Below are 23271 nucleotides of genomic sequence, written 5' to 3'. Positions count from 1 at the left end.
CCAGCTCTGTCAGGAGGAATGGGCCAAAATTCACCAACTTATTGTGGGAAGCTTGTGGAAGGCTACCCAAAACGTTTGAGCCAAGTTAAACAATTTAAAGGCAATGCTACCAAATACTAATTGAGTGTATGTAAACTTCTGACCCACTGGGAATGTGATGAAAGAAATAAAAGCTGAAATAAATCATTCTCTCTACTATTATTCTGACATTTCACATTCTTAAAATAAAGTGGCGATCCTACCTGACCTAAGACAGGGAATTTTTACTAGGATTAAATGCCAGGAATTGTGAAACACTGACTTTAATGTATTTGGCTAAGGTGTATGTTAACTTTTGACTTCAACTGTAACTCTCCTCTGTGTTTTGTGTGGATCAGGTATGTACATTATGACTATGCAGCCTAATTAATAAAAAATGTCACAATCAGGATAGAGCACAGGTGTTCATGCTTGCTAAGCTCGGGAGACAATACAGACTCACCCACTTTCCCAACGGACACGGATTGAAATTATGACTCATGTGAGTCCGTTTTAGGATATACGAGTCTAAACATGTGACTGACACATCTACAACGCTGTAGTAAGGTTACTAAACACAAATGACAACATACTCACTGTATACAGAAGGAATATGTCCTAAACAAATTAGCTGCACGTGATCTTTGTAGCCCTGGTGGCATCCAGCTATATGATAGCCACTGTAACTACTCATTATCATAGGTCACATGGTACTCTTTGTGAGGTCATATTTCCTTATATTTCTGGAAAATGTAGGATAAATAAATGTTTGTGGCATAATCATGAAGCAATCTGTCAAATAGCTATGTATCAATAGCACATTGGGCAGTACTTAGAACGTGTAGCCACCGGTGTGTGGCCAAAAGTATCTATACTTATCACTCAGGCTTACTTGGTGTTGAAGGCAAAGATAAGAGAGAAGGGAAAGGGGGGGGGGGTGGTCTAAGAAAACCATTTTGAGAATGTGCCACCATTTGTTTGTATGGCATTTAAAGTATGGGAAATTGTTAATAAAACAACATTTTGATCAATGGTTGGTTAAGGATTTGCATGGATCTGTCTTAAAATATATCTTAAATATTAATATCTATAACTAACAGAACGAACATTGAACTTGTTTTATTGGAAGTTCTTGGAAGGTCTTTGACCAGTCAAGCACCATCATCATTTTGGCATATCAGTTGGCATTTACCACCAAAACCCACAACCTAAACGGCACACCTCAACATGCACACATACACGTCATATAGTAAATGAAGAATAAATTATCCGACCAATTCACGGAGCCTATCGGGTGGACCGGTGTAGAATGAGTCCCGCCCACTCAATATTTATACGCACAATGTCATCTCGCGCTCAACTTCAGAAGTTGAATTTGAGAACTTCATCTTGACCAACACTTGTTAGATCCGTGGGAAAACACTTCTGAATATTTATTTTCCGAAAATCCTCATATACGTAAGATATTACGAACGTTCATAAAATGTACTATTTTATATGAGTTATTATAGTTATAATTTGAAATGCAATATCATCTTTGTGTAAAATATGAAAAAATGCGTGTAGCTGGATATATTTTGTATATATTTTCTTTAGTGCTTGAGGTTTCTTTTTGCATAGCTTTCAATTGGCAACACATAGAGTGGTTCGTACACTTTGTATGCATGATTAGGCTACTGAATAGTGAGTGAATAATTCACTTGCAGGTGTCCCACAGGTACTATTGATCAAATTATACAATTTATTTACTTTTCTTTACTTTTTTAATTTTCTGTTTATCACAGGATTATTTGACTGTCTCGCGCATTGTTGCCTGGATATCAGTACTAGCCTAAATACCAAAACTTTTGGGAATTTTTCTTCCCCGGGAGTTGAACATCGTCCAGGTGGTTTGGGAACACCCTCCTTCCCAAGGGGTGTGTGTGAGAACTCGTCCCGAGATGCGTTCGCTTCTGCCGGTTACTGTGTATTGCATCAGCCTACTCTCCCTCCAGCAGCTCCTGGCTCTCCCGGCCGCAGACCGTCTGGAGAGAAGCAGGTAGGAAGAAAGACATTACATTACCTTCCTATATTGAACGTGCGTTCCAGTTCCTTCTCTTTCACTTTCTACGAGTGATCCTTTCTGGAAGTGATGATTATTGAACAGAAATTTTCTTCTGGAGGCCACATTGGATATATAAAAGTGCATGCTATTTCAATAGGAAATCTGAAGGTCTAATTCAAATATAGGCTACATGTAGTCGTATTTTATTCCAGGATTCGGAAAATAAAGTGATGGATGAGATGCATTATTATGAAATTGGTTATTCTCGAATGTCCAATGACTTTGCCGGTGTTTGGTGAATTGACGCGCGCCTTTTATTAGCCTACTGTTTTTTAAAAATTAAATCACACTGTCAAACCCCAAACCGGTTGAACCACTTATTGAATCATGTCGAGGTTTATGGCATAAAGTACGCTGAAGTTTTTGTTCAGTCAGGCAGGGTGTTGTGTCGGGGAGATAACGGATAGAGAGTAGTGCTGGCCCTCAAGGTCAGAGCGAGGCAGACGTGATACAGTGAACGTGCGTTCCTGCTCGGATAACCTGGGGTCTCTGTAGTTATAATATGACCATGTGGAAAAGTTTGAGGGGAATCCTTGTTTTTAGAATGGATTGAGAGTTCATCCATGCGCGCCTTGCGCAGTCTCTCGTTTGCACTGCTCTCTCCATTGGGCTAGGTCTGTTATGGGATTTAAACACTTGTGTTGGCTTAAAATTCATGATAGTGTAGGCTAACGAGCGCTATCTTATCCATCATCACTATGTTGAAAAATGGGAACCATGATGATATTACACATTTATTCCATCTGCATAATAAAGCGTACTCATCAGAATTTGTGTTCTTATATGATGCAACTGAATTTAGTCCAAAAACTCAAAATGTAGCTAATGGGACAGAGGACAATACGACCGTCATTGCATCATATTTTTTCACACTGCGCAATAAACACATATGCTCAGGCTAGGCGCGTTATTAAAGACTGTTCAGTATTTGATTTATATATTACCGATGTAGATAAATGTTACATCCAATCTGTCAGTATTCATGAAAGACTTCCGTACAGTTCGTTATAGGTCCCTAAACGAAAGTGCTAGCTACTTGCGTCAGTGTTCAAAGTCAAGGTTTATTGCGCCAAACCATCTACTTTATCTTATTCACATGTGACCACATTTTGGAATGCAACAGATATATGGTTGTGTGTTTGTCTTACAAATTAAGTTTGATTTTAGTAATTTGTTCAGACAAATGTATGGTCCTTAAGTTAACTGTTTTTTCCACCTCTGCTATCATATGTCCCACATTAGGTCATATTCCTAACACAGCAGTATATCTGACCTCATGTGGGACATATGATAGCAGAGGTGGAAAAAACAGTCCTCATGTTGGCATTTGCTGAATTCACCCAAAATTTCAGGCACTGTAATACTGTAATGAGTGGTATTTTCCCACTCTGCTATTCTTCTATGTATGACATGGTAGTAAAATCCCAAGATTACAGGGAATTGGTCAACAATACCCACACACCCACACACACGTACGCACACACATGCATGCGTACACGCGCACACACACACACACACACACACACACACATACACACTGCCCTCCTATTTCATTGGGAGGGCAGACGTGCCTGTTCAAAGTGAAGGAGAAGTGCACTAGTGAAGACTCCAGTCTCTGGTGTGTTTTAGTGCAGTGAGAACTAGAGCAGAGGGTAGAGTCAGTGTCTGCATGCCCTCTTCTGGTGGGAGACTGACAGGAACCAGGACCCTGTCAATGAGAGAAACCAATTAAAACAGATGATTACCTTCACCAAGAGCCATGCCTTTACATGGAAATCTGGGATGTTCAAAGCTGTTAGTCATTTTTTGGGGGCAAATGAAGTAAGGCACTTGGTTGTATCTAGTTGTTCCTCTAATGTGGGTTAGCGCTGTAGGACACACTGACAGGTCCCAAAAAATGTCTATGAGTTGTGTTGTTGGTCTGGTAACTCAGACATGATCAACCAAGGGATCTGGAGATTATCATTTGTTGAAACTTATTCATATTATTACTAGGTCAGTGACACCACTATTATCTTGCTTTATACAGGGCCTTTGGAAAGTATTCAGACCCCTTGACTTTTTCCACATTTTGTTAGGTTACAGCCTTATTCTAAAATGTATTAAATGTTTTTTTCCCCTCATCAATCTACACACAATACCCCATAATGACAAAGCAAAAACAGGTTTTTAGACATTTTTGCAAATTTATAAAAAACGGAAATATTACATTTACATAAGTATTCCTACCCTTTACTGAGTACTTTGTTGAAGCACCTTCGGCAGCGGTCACAGCCTCGAGTCTTCTTGGGTATGAAACTACAAGCTTGGCATGCCTGTATTTGGGGACTTTCTCCCATTCTTCTATGCAGACCCTCTCAAGCTCTGTCAGGTTGGATGAGAAGCATTGCTGCACAGCTACAGTTGAAGTCGGAAGTTTACATCCACTTAGGTTGGAGTCATTAAAACTCATTTTTCAACCACTCCACCACTGTCTTGTTAACAAACTATAGTTTTGGCAAGTCGGTTAGGACATCTACGTTGTGCATGACACAAGTAATATTTCCAACAATTGTTTACAGACAGATTATTTAACTTATAATTCACTGTATCACAATTCCAGTGGGTCAGAAGTTTATATACATTAAGATGACTGTGCCTTTAAACAGCTTGGAAAACTTCAGAAAATTATGTCATGGCTTTAGAGGTTTCTGATAGGCTAATTGACAGAATTTGAGTCATTTGGAGGTGTGCCTGTGCTTGATATCATGGAAAATCAAAAGAAATCAGCCAAGACCTCAGAAAAAACAATTGTAGACCTCCACAAGTCTGGTTCATCATTGGGAGCAATTTCCAAATGCCTGAAGGTACCCTGTTCATCTGAGCAAACAATAGTACGCAAGTATAAACACCATGGGACCACGCAGCCATCATACCGCTCAGGAAGGAGATGCATTCTGTCTCCTAGAGATGAACGTACTTTAGTGCGAAAAGTGCAAATCAGAACAACAGCAATGGACCTTGAGAAGATGCTGGAGGAAACAGGTACAAAAGTATCTATATCCACAGTAAAACGAGTCCTATATCGACATAACCTGAAAGGTGGCTCAGCAAGGAAGAAGCCACTGCTCCAAAACCTCCATAAAAAGCCAGACTACGGTTTGCAACTGCACATGGGGACAAAGATCGTACTTTTTGGAGAAATGTCTTCTGGTCTGATGAAACAAAAATAGAACTGTTTGGCCATAATGATCATCGTTATGTTTGGAGGAAAAAGGGGGAGGCTTGCAAGCCGAAGAACACCATCCCAACCGTGAAGCACGGGGGTGGCAGCATCATGTTATGGGGGTGCTTTGCTGCAGGAGGGACTGGTGCACTTCACAAAATAGATAGCATCATGAGGTAGGAAAACGATGTGGATATATTGAAGCAACCTTTCAAGACATCAGTTAAAGCTTGATTGCAAATGTGTCTTCCAAATGGACAATGACCTCAAGCACACTTCCAAAGTTGTAGCGAAATGGCTTAAGGACAACATTGTCAAAGTATTGGAGTGGCCATCACAAAGCCCTGACCTAAATCTAATCGAAATTGTGTGGGCAGAACTGAAAAAGCTTGTGCGAGCAAGGAGGCCTACAAACCTGACTCAGTTACACCAGCTCTGTCAGGAGGAATGGGCCAAAATTCACCCAACTTATTGTGGGAAGCTTGTGGAAGGCTACCCAAAACGTTTGACCCAAGTTAAACAATTTAAAGGCAATGCTACCAAATACTAATTGAGTGTATGTACATTTCTGACCCACTGGGAATGTGATGAAAGCTGAAATAAATAATTATCTCTACTATTATTCTGACATTTCACATTCTTAAAATAAAGTGGTGATCCTAACTGACCTAAGTCAGGGAATTTTTACTCTGATTAAATGTCAGCAATTGTGAAAAACTGAGTTTAAATGTATTTGGCTAAGGTGTATGTAAACTTCTGACTTAAACTGTATTTTAACGTCTCTCCAGAGATGTTAGAATAGGTTCAAGTCCGGGCTCTGGCTAGGCCACTCAATAACATTCAGAGACTTGTCCTGAAGCAACTCCTGCATTGTCTTGGCTGTCTCCTTTGGGTTGTTGTCCTGTTGGAAGGTGAACCTTCGCCCCAGTCTGAGATCCTTAGCGCTCTGGAGCAGGTTTTCATCAAGGATCTGTACTTTGCTCCGTTAATCTTTTCCTCGATCCTGACTTGTCTCCCTGCCACTGAAAAACATCCCCACAGCATGATGCTGCCACCACCATGCTTCACCGTAGGGATGGTGCCAAGTTTCCTCCAGGCGTGATGCTTGGCATTCAGGCCAAAAAGTTTTTGCTGACATGCATCCATGAATGGACTGGCAAGTCTTTATGACCTATATTTAAGGTTATTGACTTATGAGTATGTGGAAAAAGAGGGTTGTTTTTACCCTGCATGGCCTAGATTGGCAGGGCTGAGATGGATGTGCCAGACAACAGTCTCCATATAAGGTGACCCTATTCTGACAGGAGGGCCCCTACGCTGGAGGTTCGGACTTAGCTCAACAACCTCTGTCTACAGGTGTGTGTGTGTGTGTGTGTGTGCGCGTGTGCCTGTGTGTCTGCTCATAGACAAACACCTGCCACTGAAATCAAATCGAAGTAAGGGGAAGCATGACTCAAACGCCTCTCTGTTTATTTCAGACAGAGCTCCCAGCAGGGATGGGCTATTTCTGCTTCCCAGTGGTTGTTATGATTTTAATCTCTCAGAACTAACTTCCCATTTAAAACAGCAGGGGCAGAATTTATGGGTAGCAGTGCTCTCTATCAGTGTATTTGAGTGAACACGGCAGCTTTTCAAAAACAAACAGTTCAATAAGAGTGAGTCTGTTTGTCTTGTCCAAGCTGTGGCTGTGTGAGGGGTTATCATTCCTAGAAATCCCCTCGGGATGTTCCCTTGGTGATGGAAGGGCGATTCATAATGTCCTCTCTCTTTTTTCTCACTTTCTCTCTAATTCTGGTTTCTCTCTCTGCCTTCTTCCCTCCTTTTATCTATTTATTTACTCAGTAAATGTCCCACTTTTTCTTCCTTCCATACCAAATGCTCTGTTCTTCCCATCACACATGATGATCCCATCACAGGCCGATAACAATAACACAGGCCTCATCGCTCCTCTCATTCCTCTTTTCAGACTGAGATGTGATGGGTGTGTGTGCTGTACCGATAAAGTGCTCTATGTCCTGATCATGGACGGCCCGCGGGGCTTTGTGTTTTGACAACCTTGCTCTCGGCCATTCACAATACATACTATACCCTTCATTTTACATACAGTAACAGCTTGAGAGAAAATAGAGCCAAACCACATGGTAAATATGGCTTTAGAGACAAAGCAGTTTTACGTTGTGGATTCCAGCTGTGGGGTGCAGGGCGCCCCAGAGAGAGGCATGTTACTGGAGCTGATGTGCTGTAATGTGCTTGTTGTCATGATGACCCACTACTTCCACACAGTCTGGGACAGAGGTCAATGATATGACATGTCAGACATCCCAGACAGGATGAACACAGTTTGTGTATTGAGCGCGTGTGGGAGGGTCAAGTATATTCTCTTTAGAAAGAGGGACTGTGTAAGTGTAGACTACTGGTCTGGCTGTGTGTATTTGAGTCTGTGTGTATTTGAGTCTGTGTGTATTGTGGTCGTGAATTTGCTCAGGATCCTGACTGGACAGATAAAAACCAATGTTTTTCCCGTCTGTCCATCCTCCTCCTAAATCATTAACTCCCTCTGTCACCCCATATGGGGCAAGTGTCAGGGCCAAGCCCCCTGCATGCAATTCAGACGTCAACACCCATCCATTGTCCAAACACAATATTTAACCCAGAAACAGGCACATTGCATCATTATCCACCTCCCAGAGGACCTACTGTTGCATCCATTAGATGGTGATAGATTATAGAACTCTATATACAATAACTTTATTTAGATTTATAGACATGCTTATACAATATCAAAGACGTAACATGAACATTACCTTGACTAATATGGCTCATAAACACTTCAACTTTACTCCAGTTATCTCTTTTATGTACTTAAATACATTTTGCGTGCCTCACAGTCTGATATAACCCTGGCTGGCCCTGTAGATTGCTCTGTGAGAGGCAGTATGTATGGCTCTGAGGTTAGACCTCTGCTCTGAGTACATTTGGCTGCTCTGATGTGGGCCACACTGTAAACACAGGTCTGGACTGGCAATGTATGGAGATGTAATGTATCTACCATATAAACACTGCCATGACCCTCCCTCCCTCTCACCCACTCTTTCTCTTTCTCCTTCTCTCTCTGTGCTCCATGGGAGTCATTATGACCAGGCCTAAATAAGAGGGGGAACCAGTCTCCCACCAGGCAGCTCAGAATTCCACAGTGGATTAGTGGCTAAGACCTAAATTCCACCGTCCACATCCATAAAGGAAATGCTTCCACTCTGCACTGAAACCTGACCATGGCAAAAGGCTTGTGTGTGTGTGTGCATTGGGGATGTCACGATACCAGTATCGAGATACTATGATACCAGATTTTCCACAGCAAAAAAATAAAACACGAATTAGACAAAACTCGATGGTACAATAAAAACCTACTTTACATACAATTGTGGGTGCTATAGCTTGCAAAATTAACTACTGTGACTCTAGGTGACAATAAATTAAATCTCTTCGTGTTTTGTTTCCTTGCCACGATACTTCTGACTATCGCAATACTGGAATCGTGACAACCCTTGTACTGTCTGTCTGTCTGTCTGTCTGTCTGTCTGTCTGTCTGTCTGTCTGTCTGTCTGTCTGTCTGTCTGTCTGGGAGACGGATTTCAAACTATACAGTGGTTGCAGTTCCACGTTCCAATTGTACTGAGGCGGCCACTCACAGCTGCAGTGCTGACTCCTGATTGAGGCCTGATCTCCATCGGTACTGTAGGCATCCATCCACACTACAAATGACTGTACTTAGCTAGAATAACACCTACATTTTCCTCAACCACCAATAGAACATGAAACGGGTTTAGTCCTCTCCTCAGACCTCAGAGCTCCATCTGTGTTCATTCTTCAGCCTTTATCCTGTGTTCTTTCTTTAACACTAACAGTAAATGTAGGTGTTATTCTAGCTAAGTACAGTCATTTGTAGTGTGGATGGATGCCTACAGTACCGATGGAGATCAGGAGTCAGCACTGCAGCTGTGAGTGGCCGCCTCAGTACAATTGGAACGTGGAACTGCAACCACTGTATAGTTTGAAGTCCGTCTCCCAATTCCCAAACCACTACACACTTAAGTCTGTTGAGGGGAACAAGAGAGAATAGTGGATATGTGGCAGTCGTTCTTTCAAGCCGTGGACTTTAGCAACTGTGTACACTTTCACCCAACGCAGTGCATGATGAGGAAAGTGCTAAATCAACCCTCAGCACGTACTTATCGTCAATACAAGAGGTTATAAAACCACCAACGCATGGAGAACAAGCGGCAGCAATGGTTCATTCACAAATAAATCGCCTTTCGCTTATTTCTGTCTCCTTACTGAGAACACAATCTGTCCTCTGTTAGCTGCATGGGGCCTGGCGAGGATTATGTATGAATGTGCCACATTTACTGCTGATTAAGGCAGCCCATGGTAGGCTCCAGCCCCCTGGGTATAAGCATGTATGAAAGGCCTGGTACTGGCCAAGGCTTACCCCTCTCTGAGGGGGCCTTACTGGGGCAGAAGAGGGCATCAGGCTGGGGCTGGTGGAACATCGGCGATTTAAATTTGTATCACAAACAATGTTTGAGAAAATCATGATAAAAAGTATCCATTTTAGGCCCTTTTTAGACCTATACTGTACATGCCTCCTATAAGACCCTATGATCCGTGAACTGTACGTGATAGACAACATCTTGAAGTCATTATATTCTTATAGTGTGTTTTAAAATATGGAGTAGGTCTAGATTCTGAAATAAAAATAATCACATTCATTTATTCAACATTCAAATATTAATATCTCCAAACTACCCTTTTTGATTTGGTTTATTTTAAGACAATTTTTTGGAACAATATATATAAAGTACCTTACATTTCTGAAGGTGTGATTCTGAATTCTGAAGGTGTGATCAATTTTATGAGCACCACCAACACAGTGAATGAGAAAATGGATTCAAAGGGAACTCACTATGCTGGTGATTTGCTGAATGTGATTGGTTAATGACCTATCATGTCAATTTATATGTATAAAATGGGTCATATCATTAGAGGACCAGAGAGCCCACTCTGGAAATGTTCCGTGTTTGAAGAGAGTGTCTAAAAATGATAGTTTTGAGATTACTATTAATCTTTTTTATGTTGAATAAATTATTGTGAAAATGGGTATTTCAGAGAGAACACTATAAGGAGTATAATGACAGATGTTGTCTGTATTATGTACCGTTCACAGATCAGAGAGTCTTAGAGGCACGTATACTAAAAAGAGTATAAAATGGCTAATTTCATCATGATTTAAAAAAAAAAAATGGCTTGTGATAGAAATTTAAAAAACAACATGTTAAACACCCTACCACCCAATCAAGTTTCTATGTGAGAATTGTCAGAACAGTGTGAGACACCTAATTGCTCCTGTAAGTTGCTCTGGATATGACTAAATGACTAAAATGTAAATACCAAATATATTTCCTGCTCCCGCTGGCGTGGAATCACCCTGTTGTGGTGGTTCCACTGGTGGGTCTCAGTTGTGATTCCAGACCTCAGTGTCACAACTTCCGCCGAAGTCGGTCCCTCTCCTTGTACGGGCGGCGTTCGGCGGTCGACGTCACCGGCTTTCTAGCCATCGCAATCCACTTTTAATTTTCCATTTGTTTTGTCTTTGTTTTCTACAAACCTGGTTTCTATTCCCCAATTACATGTTCATTATTTAACCCTCTGTTTCCCCCATGTTTGGTGTGCGTGTTTGTTTATTATGTTCATGTTGATTCTATACAGTATAGCTGGTATTTACGAATGACCAGTATTTTCACACACCTTTTGTATTTGTTTTATACTGGTGCAGTTCGTGGATTAAACTACCTTGTACACTCATCTCTGCTCTCTTGTGCCTGATTCCATGCACCAGTTACCCATAGCCTGACACTCAGTCTAAACTGTGGGATTAATATTAAAGAATAACACCACATTGCAGCACAAAGGAGTTGGGATCAGCTTACCCTTTTATCGAACCCTCAAATCCCCCCTTCCTCCACCCGTTCCCTAAGCTAAGTGACTTTTAGCTTAATGCCCTCCGATGAAAATGGGAATTTTACAGAACAAGTAGGTGGATTTGTTACCAATATATTTTTTTAAATAATCTTCCACAGATCAGATGGTGCTGAAAACAAGTGTTGAGTGAGTGAATGTTTCTAAGAATGTGAAGCTCTGATATCTTTGATCCTCTGCCAATCACAAAGACCTCCATTACTGTCCATTTGCAGGATTACTTTCTCAATAGCCAAATTAGACGGGGCTGTCAGATCAGATGTGATCCAGTGAGAGAGTTCTCACGTTGGGCCGGGCTACAGTACAGGGTGCTGCTGCCTTCTCCTGGCTGTGGGCTAGAACACGGTGGCCAAAAGGCTTATTGTGGGATCAGAAGAACTGGAAACTGGAGAGGAGCATGTGCACTGGGCACACAGTTACACCTCCGGTCCAAAGTCTTTGGCCAAAACACTCCCCTCAGATCCATTCGATCCCTCTGGCACAGACACATACAAATGAGTTCTGGCTGGCCCAAGGGACAAGACAGACAAGTTAACACTTGCTTGTGAAGCCATTATATAAAAGCTAAGGGCATCAGCGTCAGGTGAAGGTAAATCGGTCAAGTCAGATGGTGTGACAGAGAAGAGAGGAGGACAAAAGGACATGCCACGAACTCCCTAGGTGGGAGGTGAACCCCACAGAAACCCAAACACATTTAACCTCCTTTAAACAGTAGATTTGCTCTTTCTTTCTTTTTTCTCCCACTCCGCCCCCTCCAGTTACAAATTCTCCAAGATAATTGTTTTTTTAACTACATCACAGGGTCTTTATGGCTGTCTGCCAGCCCAGAATAGCCTGACTAGCGAAGCAGCCATCGTCTACTGCGTTGGGTCGGGCTCGGGGCGGCATGTTGTGTTATGGGAGTTCCAGCGCTGAGTGTGCCACAAAGTCCACTACTGCTCCACCAGGGGTGGATGAGGGCATTTGCCACCCAACAGGGGGTTAAATGGGTATTATAAACACACACAAGCACACACACAAACTACTTGGTCGATAGGGGGGATTGGGACTGACACAATGTCTTAGGCAGCAGGTAGACTAGCGGTTAGAGTGTTGGGCCACTAACCGAAAGGTCGCTGGTTTAAATACCTGAGCTGACAAGGTGGAAAAACTGTTGATGTGCTCTTGCGCAAGGCACTTAATCCTAATTTGCTCCAGGGGAACCGTACTACTATGGCTGACCCTGTAAAACAACACACTTGACTGCTCCTATCTGGTGTACAATAAAACACTTTTTTTTTTTTACCTAGGCAGGTCAGTTAAGAACAAATTCTTATTTTCAATGGGTTAACTGCCTTGTTCAGGCACAGAACAACAGATTTGTACCTTGTCAGCTTGGGGATTCGAACTTGCAACCTTTTGATTACTAGTCCAACGCTCTATCCACTAGGCTACCCTGCCGCCCCATTACTATGTAGCTGGCTACAGCACACCCACTGATCACAGACGTCAATTCAACATCTATTCCATGTTAGTTACACGTCATTTCAAACAACATTTATTCAACCAGTGTGTGCTCAGTGGGCATTGTTTGGTACTGGCAGTCTACACACCCCATCAGTCCTGTTTTTGTCCAGGGACTCCCAAAGGAAGCTGTTCTGGAGCTGTGTTACCTTTGTTTTGTTTATTCACCATCTCTTGTTTCCAAACGGATTAAGTTTCCTCCTTCCTCCTGTGTGAGAAACACATTTTCCACCACGGATTCCAAACACAAAAGAAGAATGAGCCTGAACAGAAGATTGTATTTCAGCCTTTTTGTGTACAGAAAGGTCAACTAAATAAAAATGTACTGTAATGAATATAGACGATCCAAATCTCTATAGCAACCACATTGCAGTATTTATGCGGTATATAAACATAGCTTTTCCACGCAATCAAATACAATTTGTGCCTGTCTGGCAGCCTGGTGTTTGGCACAGAAGGTGGGTGTGACTTGGCCATGGCCACAGAAGAACAGAGCTGAATGACTAGGTGCTCCTGGAAATAGTGCTCCCTCTGCACTACCACAGTGGTTACCAGTGACACCCACCATCACCAGACACCAGGGCCCTGCCCTGTACGGGCAAACAGGCTGGATGGCAGGGATACAGACAGGTGGGGGCAAAGCTCATTCAGTGTTTTCTTTGTGTTGGAACTCTGTGTACATGTCAAATATAGCTACCTTGAAACTTTCACTGACTGACCACTCATGGTGCTGTTGCTGGAATAGCACTATATTTTTGTGTGTAAAGTAGCTAGATTGGCTAGTTACATTGGGCTTCAAGCCCACAACACACCAGAAAACTCAGTTTTAGGTTAAATTGGTTGAACAAACCCATAAATGCTCAAAGTCATGTTTGTAGTCTGTAGAATTTTGACCATTAACAACATGTTTGGCCAAGGCACTGAACACATTAACTAAGAGACCGCCTTGAGGAGGCACAGAAGGGTTTGGAACCCTGTTCATTAATATAGCCACTTCTCGCTGTGTCTGTACAGAGATTGGTTGGTTACCACTTGCATAGTGGCGTTCTACAGTAGGCCTACCCTGTTATTTCTCACAATCCAGTCAGCGTTTCACGAGGAGAACGCTGCTCTTTTTATAATTACGCTGTATGCCAACTATCATTACTGCTTCTCCTAAAGAGCAGTTGGAAGCCGGTCAGAACCTGATGCTGTGGAAATGTTTCTGTGTCTCTTTAAAATGGAAAAAGGATACAAAAGGGAGCTTTTTTCTTTCTTGTTCTAACTTTATCATGGGAGGACATTTAACACACAAAAGTCATACTTACTACTTAAAAGAATTGAGGCTTGAAATACCCACTTGCGCCATTTTGAGAATTGAATTCCCCGACTCACTGTGGCCGGTGCTTCGTCAATATGACTTCCGCCAGGTGAGCCTCTACCTACCTATTTCTAGCATCTGTAATAAACGAAGACACAGAGACACAAATTCGAACCCTCTGAGCAAACACACCCACAACAGTTCAGAGAAAAGAATCCCCAGTGCCAAGTTTGAGTTGAGCAGCCAGTGTCATCATCAAGAAGAGAACAGATGGCAGGGCCTCCTCCTCCTCAGCACTAAAGCCAGAGTCAATCTGAGATGTGTTTGCTAAACAGGCTGTTCCTGAAACTTGGGGATGTCTCTTTCCTGTGGACACTTGCCACAGTTTGCTCTGTACATTAGCCTTCCCTCTCTTGAGTGAGTAGTCAGTAAATCTCCAGAGCCACTCTGTCTGTTTGCTTTAGCTAAGGTGGACATGGAGTCTCAATAGTTTTGACATCCAGTATGTTGATATTACCATAATAAATTAACAGCAGCCAGGTCCCCATGCTGTTTTGTTCCTGTGCTGAAAGGCCATTAGTCTTCTAAAATGCATTAAGACAGGATGGTGACACATCAACCCTCACTATGCCCATTCCATGTGTAACATTCACTGTCAGTGTGTGTTGACATAAAATGCTGTTGGATGTGTGCTTCACATCAGTCTGAGAATAACTAGGCCAGTTCTAAAATGACTTCTCTGATTCAATGGTCAGCATTGACCCAGAGTGGAAAGATACAGACATCAATCTTAACGACACAAGATCTGAACTCTGAACTTTTTCCTGTGTTCCCAGGTTGGAGCTGCTTAAGAAGCTTCATGCGCTGAGAGAGGAGGAGATCTTCACTCCAGAAACTGGCACCGAACTCGCCAGCCTAACAGACTCCAGCCTTTCATCAGACCTCCAGCCATCCATCAGATCTCCAAAATGGCTGCCTGGCTACCTCCGCAGAGACACACCACCCACTGTCATGAACACAGCCCATCTTGAACCTCTGGTACGTGTGAGGCTTGAGGACGGCGTGGAGCCCCAACGGACAGGGTCAAGAGGTCGTCGCCAGGCCCAATCAGGGTCCCGGGGGGGTCACCACCACCCCCAGCTGATGAGAGTGGGGTGCGCCCTGGGAACCTGCCAGGTTCAGAACCTCAGCCACCGGCTCTATCAGCTGATTGGCCAGAGTGGACGGGAAGACTCCTCCCCCATTAACCCCCGGAGTCCGCATAGTTACGGATGAGAGACTGACGGATACTTCTCCCTCTCTTCTCTGAAAACATCAACACCCCAGCAAACTTCTATCTATAGACATGTATCTCTATTTTATGTATCACAGATAGCCTTTGCATTAGTATTGGATGTAGTCCATACCTTTTTTAGATCCTGAAATGACCATTTCTGTACTTTTTGAATTACATTTGCCTTACTCCTCTGTACACCTCAAAAATGCAACATGCTGTTTAAGAAAAGGAATCTGACATGAATGAAAGCCTCTTAGTTGACGCTTCCCACCACCAACCACCACTGGGAACGAATACCTGTCACCCAGAGATGCTCTGGACATTTGGGTCTCGTCAAAGTCTTTGTGTTTCTCCCGGCCTCCTGACTAGTCAAAGAGCTGCAAGGGGCTCAGTTTGACTTCCTAATCCTGTTAATGAAATAATAAATACCCCTGTCCACCGGTCTTTCTACTTAACACAAGCCAACGCAACTGGACGTGTCTGTATAAGGCCTGATGACCTCCACAGCAGCAGTTAGCTCTGGCCCCATTGATCAAACATTTAAACAACTAATGTGGATTTCTACCAGGGCTAGGATCAGATCCCTGTCAGAGGGAATATATTCCTGAAGACCCATCAAAACGACCCAATGAACCCTTTTACCCCACCCTAAACCCTGCCCCCTTAGATCTGCCAGGACAATTTGAGGGACCATGTTTGACATATCTGGGTTAATCCTCTGATTTACAGACCACCAGCAACCATTTGTGGGCAGACACTGACCTTATAGACACAGACACTAACCTTACAAACACAGACACTGACCTTACAGACAAGAACCTACTGTCCTCTCTCATCTGCAGCCAATGATGTTCCCGACAGAAGCGGTCTGTGGTTCTGTGAAGTATATGTTTCAACAGACCACAGCCTTGACAGCCGCATTCAGCCATCATAGTCAAGTTCAGCAGTGGCTGGATGGAGATCTGCTTCTGGACTCGTCTAGTAGAGACTGTTTATAGAAAGAGAAAGAAGAGAGTACACATTTCAATGACTCAGTTCCTACACAAGATGGAGGTTTTCAATGTTTTTATTATGAATCATTGCGGACCTATTTCAGCGGTGAGATCTATTGGTTGGCTCGTGAACACAGTGAACACTCCCGCTGCCCTTATCTCAGGGTCTGAGTGGGGATATTATCCCCTTCATGTGATTCTTAAGTTCTCCCACTAAGTCTCGACTTTATGTTTACGGCAATTTAACCAATCAGACCTAATCTCTTTAGTAGTGCCGCAATGGTGGCGAGGTGGTACACATCGTCTGCTGTATTTATAAACAAAATAAACTTTGACTGTGCCTTGCCTTGCCCATTGGACCGTATAACTACTAGCTAAAGCATCACAAGTTGCCAACCCAAACCCAAAATCTGCCACTAGCAGTACTGCCTAGGAATATTGAGAGGCTTACTTTGGCATTATCAATAATAATCCGGTCAGTAATGATCCTAATACTGCTAGTAGTTTAGTGTGTACACACCAATACATTACGTTGTATGCTTGTAGTGTGTCAAATGAGTCCAAATTAGCACAGAGTCAACAGCAAAGTTCTCTGCTGTTACATTGTGGCTTTGTAATGACAGACCACGGATACCAAAAGTAAGGGAGACAGAGTGCCACATTTTAAATCTGGATACGAAATACGGTAAAAAAATATATGCCCCTAGATTCCCTTTTTCCCTTGTTATAACTGTCTCTGAAATGGTGGGCGGATGCCCTCACTAGAAATAACCAAAAACAATCTCAACTCAGCATGCATGCCAAAAACTAGCCTAACCTTCAAAAGGTGCAGAGCCTGTCGATCTGAAAAAAAAACAAGCCACAACGTCTCCATGACATCTTTAATACCCATAATAATCATGCAGCCTGGCTCTTTGAAACACATTCAAATGTTTCATATCCTCGATGTCAGAGGGTTAGAATAGTTTAAATCATCCTCAAAGTTCAGACTATTAGTTTTCCAATAACTTTGATCCAAACTTGCTGATGTTGCTGTTATAAACCAGGTCAGCCATTAGTCACACATTCATGTATTTATGACTATAGCTATGTAACTATTAGGTTACTGTGTCGTAATTAAACAGTCACAGGAGTACCCAAAATCAGCTTAGAGTCTTTTAGGGTCCAGGTTTTTACTGTTTTGTTTTGACCACAGTGTTGCCTAAATGAAATCATTCTAGAACTATTTAAGTTAGTTGGGAAAGTGGTTTAAATTCACCAAATATCTGACAATACTTGACAGTCATTTTGTTTTTTTTGTGATCTACATCATACTTTAGTGTGGTCTCTATCCATATCCCCCTTTTATTTTGTTTGACTTATTTTTGTCTTTTTGGACTGAATCACCATAATTCAAACTGGGGTTTTATTTTATTTTAGATTTAGCTCATTTAATCGTGGAGTGATTCTCTGTCTCACTCTCTCTATCTCACCATCTCTCCCTCTCCCACTCTCTCTCCTTCTATCTCAGTGATGACGGCGACACCAGGTCGCAGGTCATAATCCGTGGTTCATTGGTTCTTTAAGTCTAATCTGTTCAAAGGCTTTGTGAAACACACATGCCATTGTCTCTGCTGTAATTGAGCTAATCAATGTCTCGTGACAAGACCATTAAAAGGCTTTTCAAACGCTAAGAACCTTGGTGAATCTCTCGACTTCTTAACCACCACTGTCACAAGTGTGTTTGTGTCTGACCGGCCACATATAGAATCAGGAACCAACCTTGTGTTTGTTGGATTTTTGTTGGGGTCATTTTGTTTTTGCTGTACTTTTTCTTTGTGTTGTGAATCTCATATGACAGTAATTACACGACAGTGTTGTGTCACTGGCGGGTCCGTAGCCTTTCCTAGCAGCATAGCTGAGTGTTTTGTCTGGGTAAACTGCGTACCACCAGATCATTTACGACCTTTGACCACTAATACCTCCCCTTGTGTGTTAAGAGAAACATTCTCCATCAGTCTTACATCAAAACTAACGCTGCCATCGCCTGCCATTGTTAACTTAACCTATGTCGTAAAGAGAATCAAGAGATTGTGTTGGGTGTTCACGTCTGTATGTGAGTGTGTATGTGTAGGTACTTATAGTATAGTCGTCCTAACCAGGGATCTGACACATCACAATCCCAGTCTGTTTTTCCTCGTTCAATATGTAATTATACTTAAGGTCAGAAGCCTCTTATAGGGTCACAGCAAACTGAGCAAAGCACTTTAATGTTGTTAGTTCCTCACAACTTGAATTTCAAACATTGCAATGCTATTTTTAATGACAGATGAGAGTTATTGTATATGTTGCATTTGATAAAGATCTGTATTAATGTCTTTGAAGAGTTGTCAGTGGAGTGGAGTGAAGATGATATCATGCGCACTTGTGCATATTATATATTATTAGTGGTACTATGTAAGAAAAGTAATATATTTAAGTTATCTTTGTATGTTTATATATGTATGTCACCAAAGACACTATTTATCTCGCATTTCCCACGCTTCTAAAAGGTGACCTTTTGTTAGGAAAGAAAAATAAATCCTAAATGTAGCTACATGTTCATGTCAGACAATGTCTTTCATTCTCTGTAAAAAAATAAACTACTGTAGTGAGATAAAGTCTAGTGTGTGCCTCTAATTTGTGAAAGTGTGTGTGTGCGTGTGTGTTTGTGTGCGCGTGCGTGTGTCTGCATGTTTAAATTCACGTGTGTGTGTGTGAGTACAGTATGAGCAACTCTTCACAACAGTTATTGTTAACAACATCGATGCCATTGTCAAAACAAAAAAGAATGAAGTTATAATCAGAATTAAGTCTACTCTCCACAGAATTATACAAACATTATAGAACATGACAGTTGCCAGCGCTCTTCGATATTACTACATCTTAAAATAAATAGAACTAGAGGTACCAAGAACATACATATTACTCAATATTTCCTTAAAGGAACATAAAAAAAACACCCCTTCCTGGAATCTGGTAAACCTGGGCAAAGGTGACATCATAGTGGAAAAATAGATGGGTGAAAGTTCTCTTGACCATGATGCATCAGCATTGATCCAATGTCCTTCACTCTACTACTCCTAACAGCTCGTTACTCATTATTCGTCCCAGTAAACTGAGCAAAATTCAACAGACTGTTACGGTTTTCTTCCGTCGAAGGAGAGGCGGACCAAAATGCAGCGTGGTTATTTGTATACATCTTTAATAAAGATGAAAACACGAACAATACAAAACAATAAACGTAACGTGAAAATCTAAACAGCCTTATCTGGTGCAAACAAACACTGAGACAGGAACAATCACCCAAGAAACACTCAAAGAATATGGCTGCCTAAATATGGTTCCCAATCAGAGACAACGATAAACACCTGCCTCTGATTGAGAACCACTCCAGGCATCCATAGACTATTCTAGACAACCCCACTAACCACAATCCCATGACCTACAAAAAACCCAAGACAAAACACACCACATAAATAACCCATGTCACACCCTGGCCTGACCAAAATAATAAATAAAACACAAAATACTAAGACCAGGGCGTGACACAGACAAACAGAGAACACAGGTATAAATACACAGGGAATAATGGGGAAGATGGGAGACACCTGGAGGGGGGGTGGAGACAATCACAAAGACAGATGAAACAGACAGGGTGTGATAGAATGGCTTATAAATGTAAAATTTTTATAGCCTAAATATTGATTGTGATAAGAGTTACATTTTTTAGTAGAATTCCACCTTCATTTTTGCCGTGCTTTATTTATACAGATTGGAAACAGGAGGGTCAGTTAGATGGTACATTTCTTTGGAATTGGTACCAAAGATAAGGTTTCGTCTCCTTCAAGTTGGTGGCAGCTCAATTGCCTCTAGTTTTGGTGTTACAAAGCACTTCATTTCAACAGTGTAGTGGAATCTGCGATGGCATCTGACAGTGTCAGTGTGTTGATCTGGTTTTTGTTGTCAGTCTATACAGTATAACACATTAACATTTACACGCCGCAGGACAGGTCAGCGGGAGAGATGTAAAACTGTACTTAGTCCATAGAATACATCTTCCTCTCACTACCATGGTATGCATCTCACAAATACAGCATATATACTTGGTGTAAATCAGCTATGGGCCGGTGTCAACCACTAACACGAGAGAGGTGGAACAAGAGAGATGGAGAGAAGGGGAGGGTTTGGAAGATCTGAGAAAGGGGGAATAAGAGAGGGAGCTGGGAAGATATAGGAGGATGTAGAAAGATGCACGTATGGAGAGTATAGACCCCTTTCTGTGTTTGCAAACATTGCCACATGGGGGCGATGCGTTCAAATGCTCAATGCCAGCAAAAAAAGTATTTCACACTATTTCATAATTGGATTTTAAGGCTTGTATTAAAGTCCTGCTTAATTGCAAATCAACTGCATTATACTTAAAAAACACTTCAACCAGTAAAATGGCTCTTTGGCTAGCGTTTGCTACAGCGTATGTCAATGAGCGTCAGCATTCTAGCTAGCAACTGTTATTTTAGCAAAGATCCCAACCAAATGTCATCTTAGCGACTGTTCAAGCAATAACTAAAACATCATTGTAAGCATATGAGAACCCCAAAAAAGTATTTTGTTTAGAAGTAATAAACATGTAAATCTAGAAATGGGGAGGAAGGTAAGGAGTGAGACATATAGAGTGAGACAGATAGAGAGATAGAGTGAGACAGATAGAGAGAAATAGAGAGAAATACAGATACATATCGGAGAGATCTATAGTATGTCAAATGCTGCTGGTCAGGTGATAAACTGACAGAATACAGAACTCTTCTTTCCACAAACACCTGACTAGAACCCCACGTGTCAGGGTTCACCCTCTTCCATTGTCATAACATTTACATTCCATTACATAGGAGTTGCGTTGCAACACACACACGCACACACTATCAGGCTGAAAAGTAATGTGAAAGTGTATAGGTTTACAGGACTCTGTCAGCCACTTTCATTGGGGTTTCTCCATGTACATGTTTTTGTGTGTTTTGTCTTTAAAATGCTTGTTGAGCAAAATAAGAAATTCTAAGTAAATCCTAAAACCTGTAGAATCATGCAACCCAGATACAGTGCCTTCTGAAAGTATTTGCAATTTAAAATGTGTTAAATTGAGATTTTGTTTCACTGATCTACACACAATACCTTATAATGTCAAAGTGGAGTTTTGTTTGTAGAACATTTTAGAAATGAATAACAAATGTAAAGCTAAAATGTCATGATGCAATAAGTATTAAACCTCTTTGGTATGGCAAGCCTAAATAAGTTCATTAGTAATTTAACAAATCGCATAATAAGTTGCATAGACTCCTTACGTTTTCTATAATAATGGTTAACATGATTTTTGAATGACTAACCCATCTCTGTACCCCACACATACAATTATCTGTAAGGTCCCTCAATCAAGTAGTGAATTTCAAGCACAGATTTAACCACAAAGACCAGGCAGGTTTTTCAATGCCTCGCAAAGAAGGGCACTGGTTGCTAGATGTGTAAAAAAAAAAAAAAAAAAAAAAGATTTAAGTAGATGATGAATATCCCTTTGAGCATGGTGAATTATGAATTAGGCTTTGGATGGTGTATCAATAAACCCAGTCACTACGAATATTCAGGCGTCCTTCCTAACTCAGTTTCCAGAGAGGAAGAAAACTGCTCAGGGATTTCACCATAAGACCAATGGTGTGTAGTTATTTCACAATACTAACCTAATTGACAGAGTGAAAAGACGGAAGCATGTACAGAATAAAAATATTCCAAAGCATGCATTCTGTTTGCAACAAAGCACTTAACTAATACTGCAAAAAAAGGTGGCAAAGAAATGTACTTCTTGTCCTGAATACAAAGCGTTATATTTGGGGTAAATTCAACAAACACCACTCTTCATATTTTCCAGCATGGTGGTGTCTGCATCATGTTATGGGTAAACTTGTCATCGGCAATGACTTGGGAGTTTTTTAAGATAAAAAGAAACAGAATAAAGCTATCCTGAACAAAAATATAAATGCAACATGTTTAAAGATATTACTGAGTTACAGTTCATAGAAAGAAATCAGTCAATTGAAAGAAATTCATTAGATCCTAATCTATGGATTTCACATGACTGGGCAGGGGCGCGGCCATGGGTGGGCATGGGATGGCATAGGCCCACCAACTTGGGAGCCAGGCCTACCCACTGGGGAGCCAGATCCAGTCAATCAAAATGAGTTTTTCCTCACAAAAGGGCTTTATTACAGACAGAAATACTCATCAGCTTCTTGATATGCCACGCCTGTCAGGTGGATGTATTTTCTTGGCAAAGGAGAAATGCTCACTAACAGGGATGTAAACAAATTTGTGCACAATTTAGGAGAAATAAGCTTTTTGTGTGTACGGAAAATGTCTGGGATCTTTCATTTCAACTCATAAAACATGGGACCATAACTTTACATTATATTTGTGTTCAGTATATACACACAGGCAAAATCCTAGAGGAAAACCTGGTTCAGTGTGCTTTCCAACAGACACTGGGAGACAAATTCACCCTCAGCAGGACAATAACCTTAGACTGGCCAAATCTACATTGGAGTTGCTTACCAAGATGACAATGAATGTTCCTGAGTGGTCTAGTTACAGTTTTGACTTTAAGCGGCATGAAAATCTATGGCAGAACTTGAAAATGGCTGTCTAGCAATGGTCAACAATCAAGATGACAGAGCTTGAAGAATTTTAAAAGGAATAATGGGCAAATACTGTACAATCCAGGTGTGCAAAGCACTTAGACACTTACCCCAAAAGACTCACAGCTGTAATCGCTGC

General features: G+C 41.5%; 1 protein-coding gene across 1 annotated transcript; it reads left to right on the top strand.

Annotated features, from left to right (window-relative positions):
* Positions 1-1359: 1359 nt before the first annotated feature.
* On the top strand, positions 1360-19073 carry LOC110490385 (protein ADM2). The gene is made up of 3 exons (XM_021563753.3): positions 1360-1476; positions 1803-2056; positions 15003-19073. The coding sequence occupies exons 2-3, from the start codon at positions 1959-1961 to the stop codon at positions 15439-15441; spliced, it is 537 nt and encodes a 178-aa protein (XP_021419428.3). The 5' UTR covers positions 1360-1476; positions 1803-1958; the 3' UTR covers positions 15442-19073.
* The last annotated feature ends 4198 nt before the right edge of the window (positions 19074-23271 follow it).

Source organism: Oncorhynchus mykiss, chromosome 15 (genome assembly GCF_057628025.1).
Source record: "Oncorhynchus mykiss isolate SJ-2025 chromosome 15, ASM5762802v1, whole genome shotgun sequence".
NCBI lineage: Eukaryota > Metazoa > Chordata > Actinopteri > Salmoniformes > Salmonidae > Oncorhynchus > Oncorhynchus mykiss.
This window is presented reverse-complemented; position numbering and strand designations above follow the sequence as displayed.

Coding starts and splice junctions, on each gene's coding strand:
- LOC110490385 (XM_021563753.3), top strand. CDS start 1,959: ATGCGTTCGCTTCTGCCGGTTACTGTGTATTGCATCAGCCTACTCTCC. Junction 2,057..15,002: donor GACCGTCTGGAGAGAAGCAG/GTAGGAAGAAAG, acceptor CTGTGTTCCCAG/GTTGGAGCTGCTTAAGAAGC.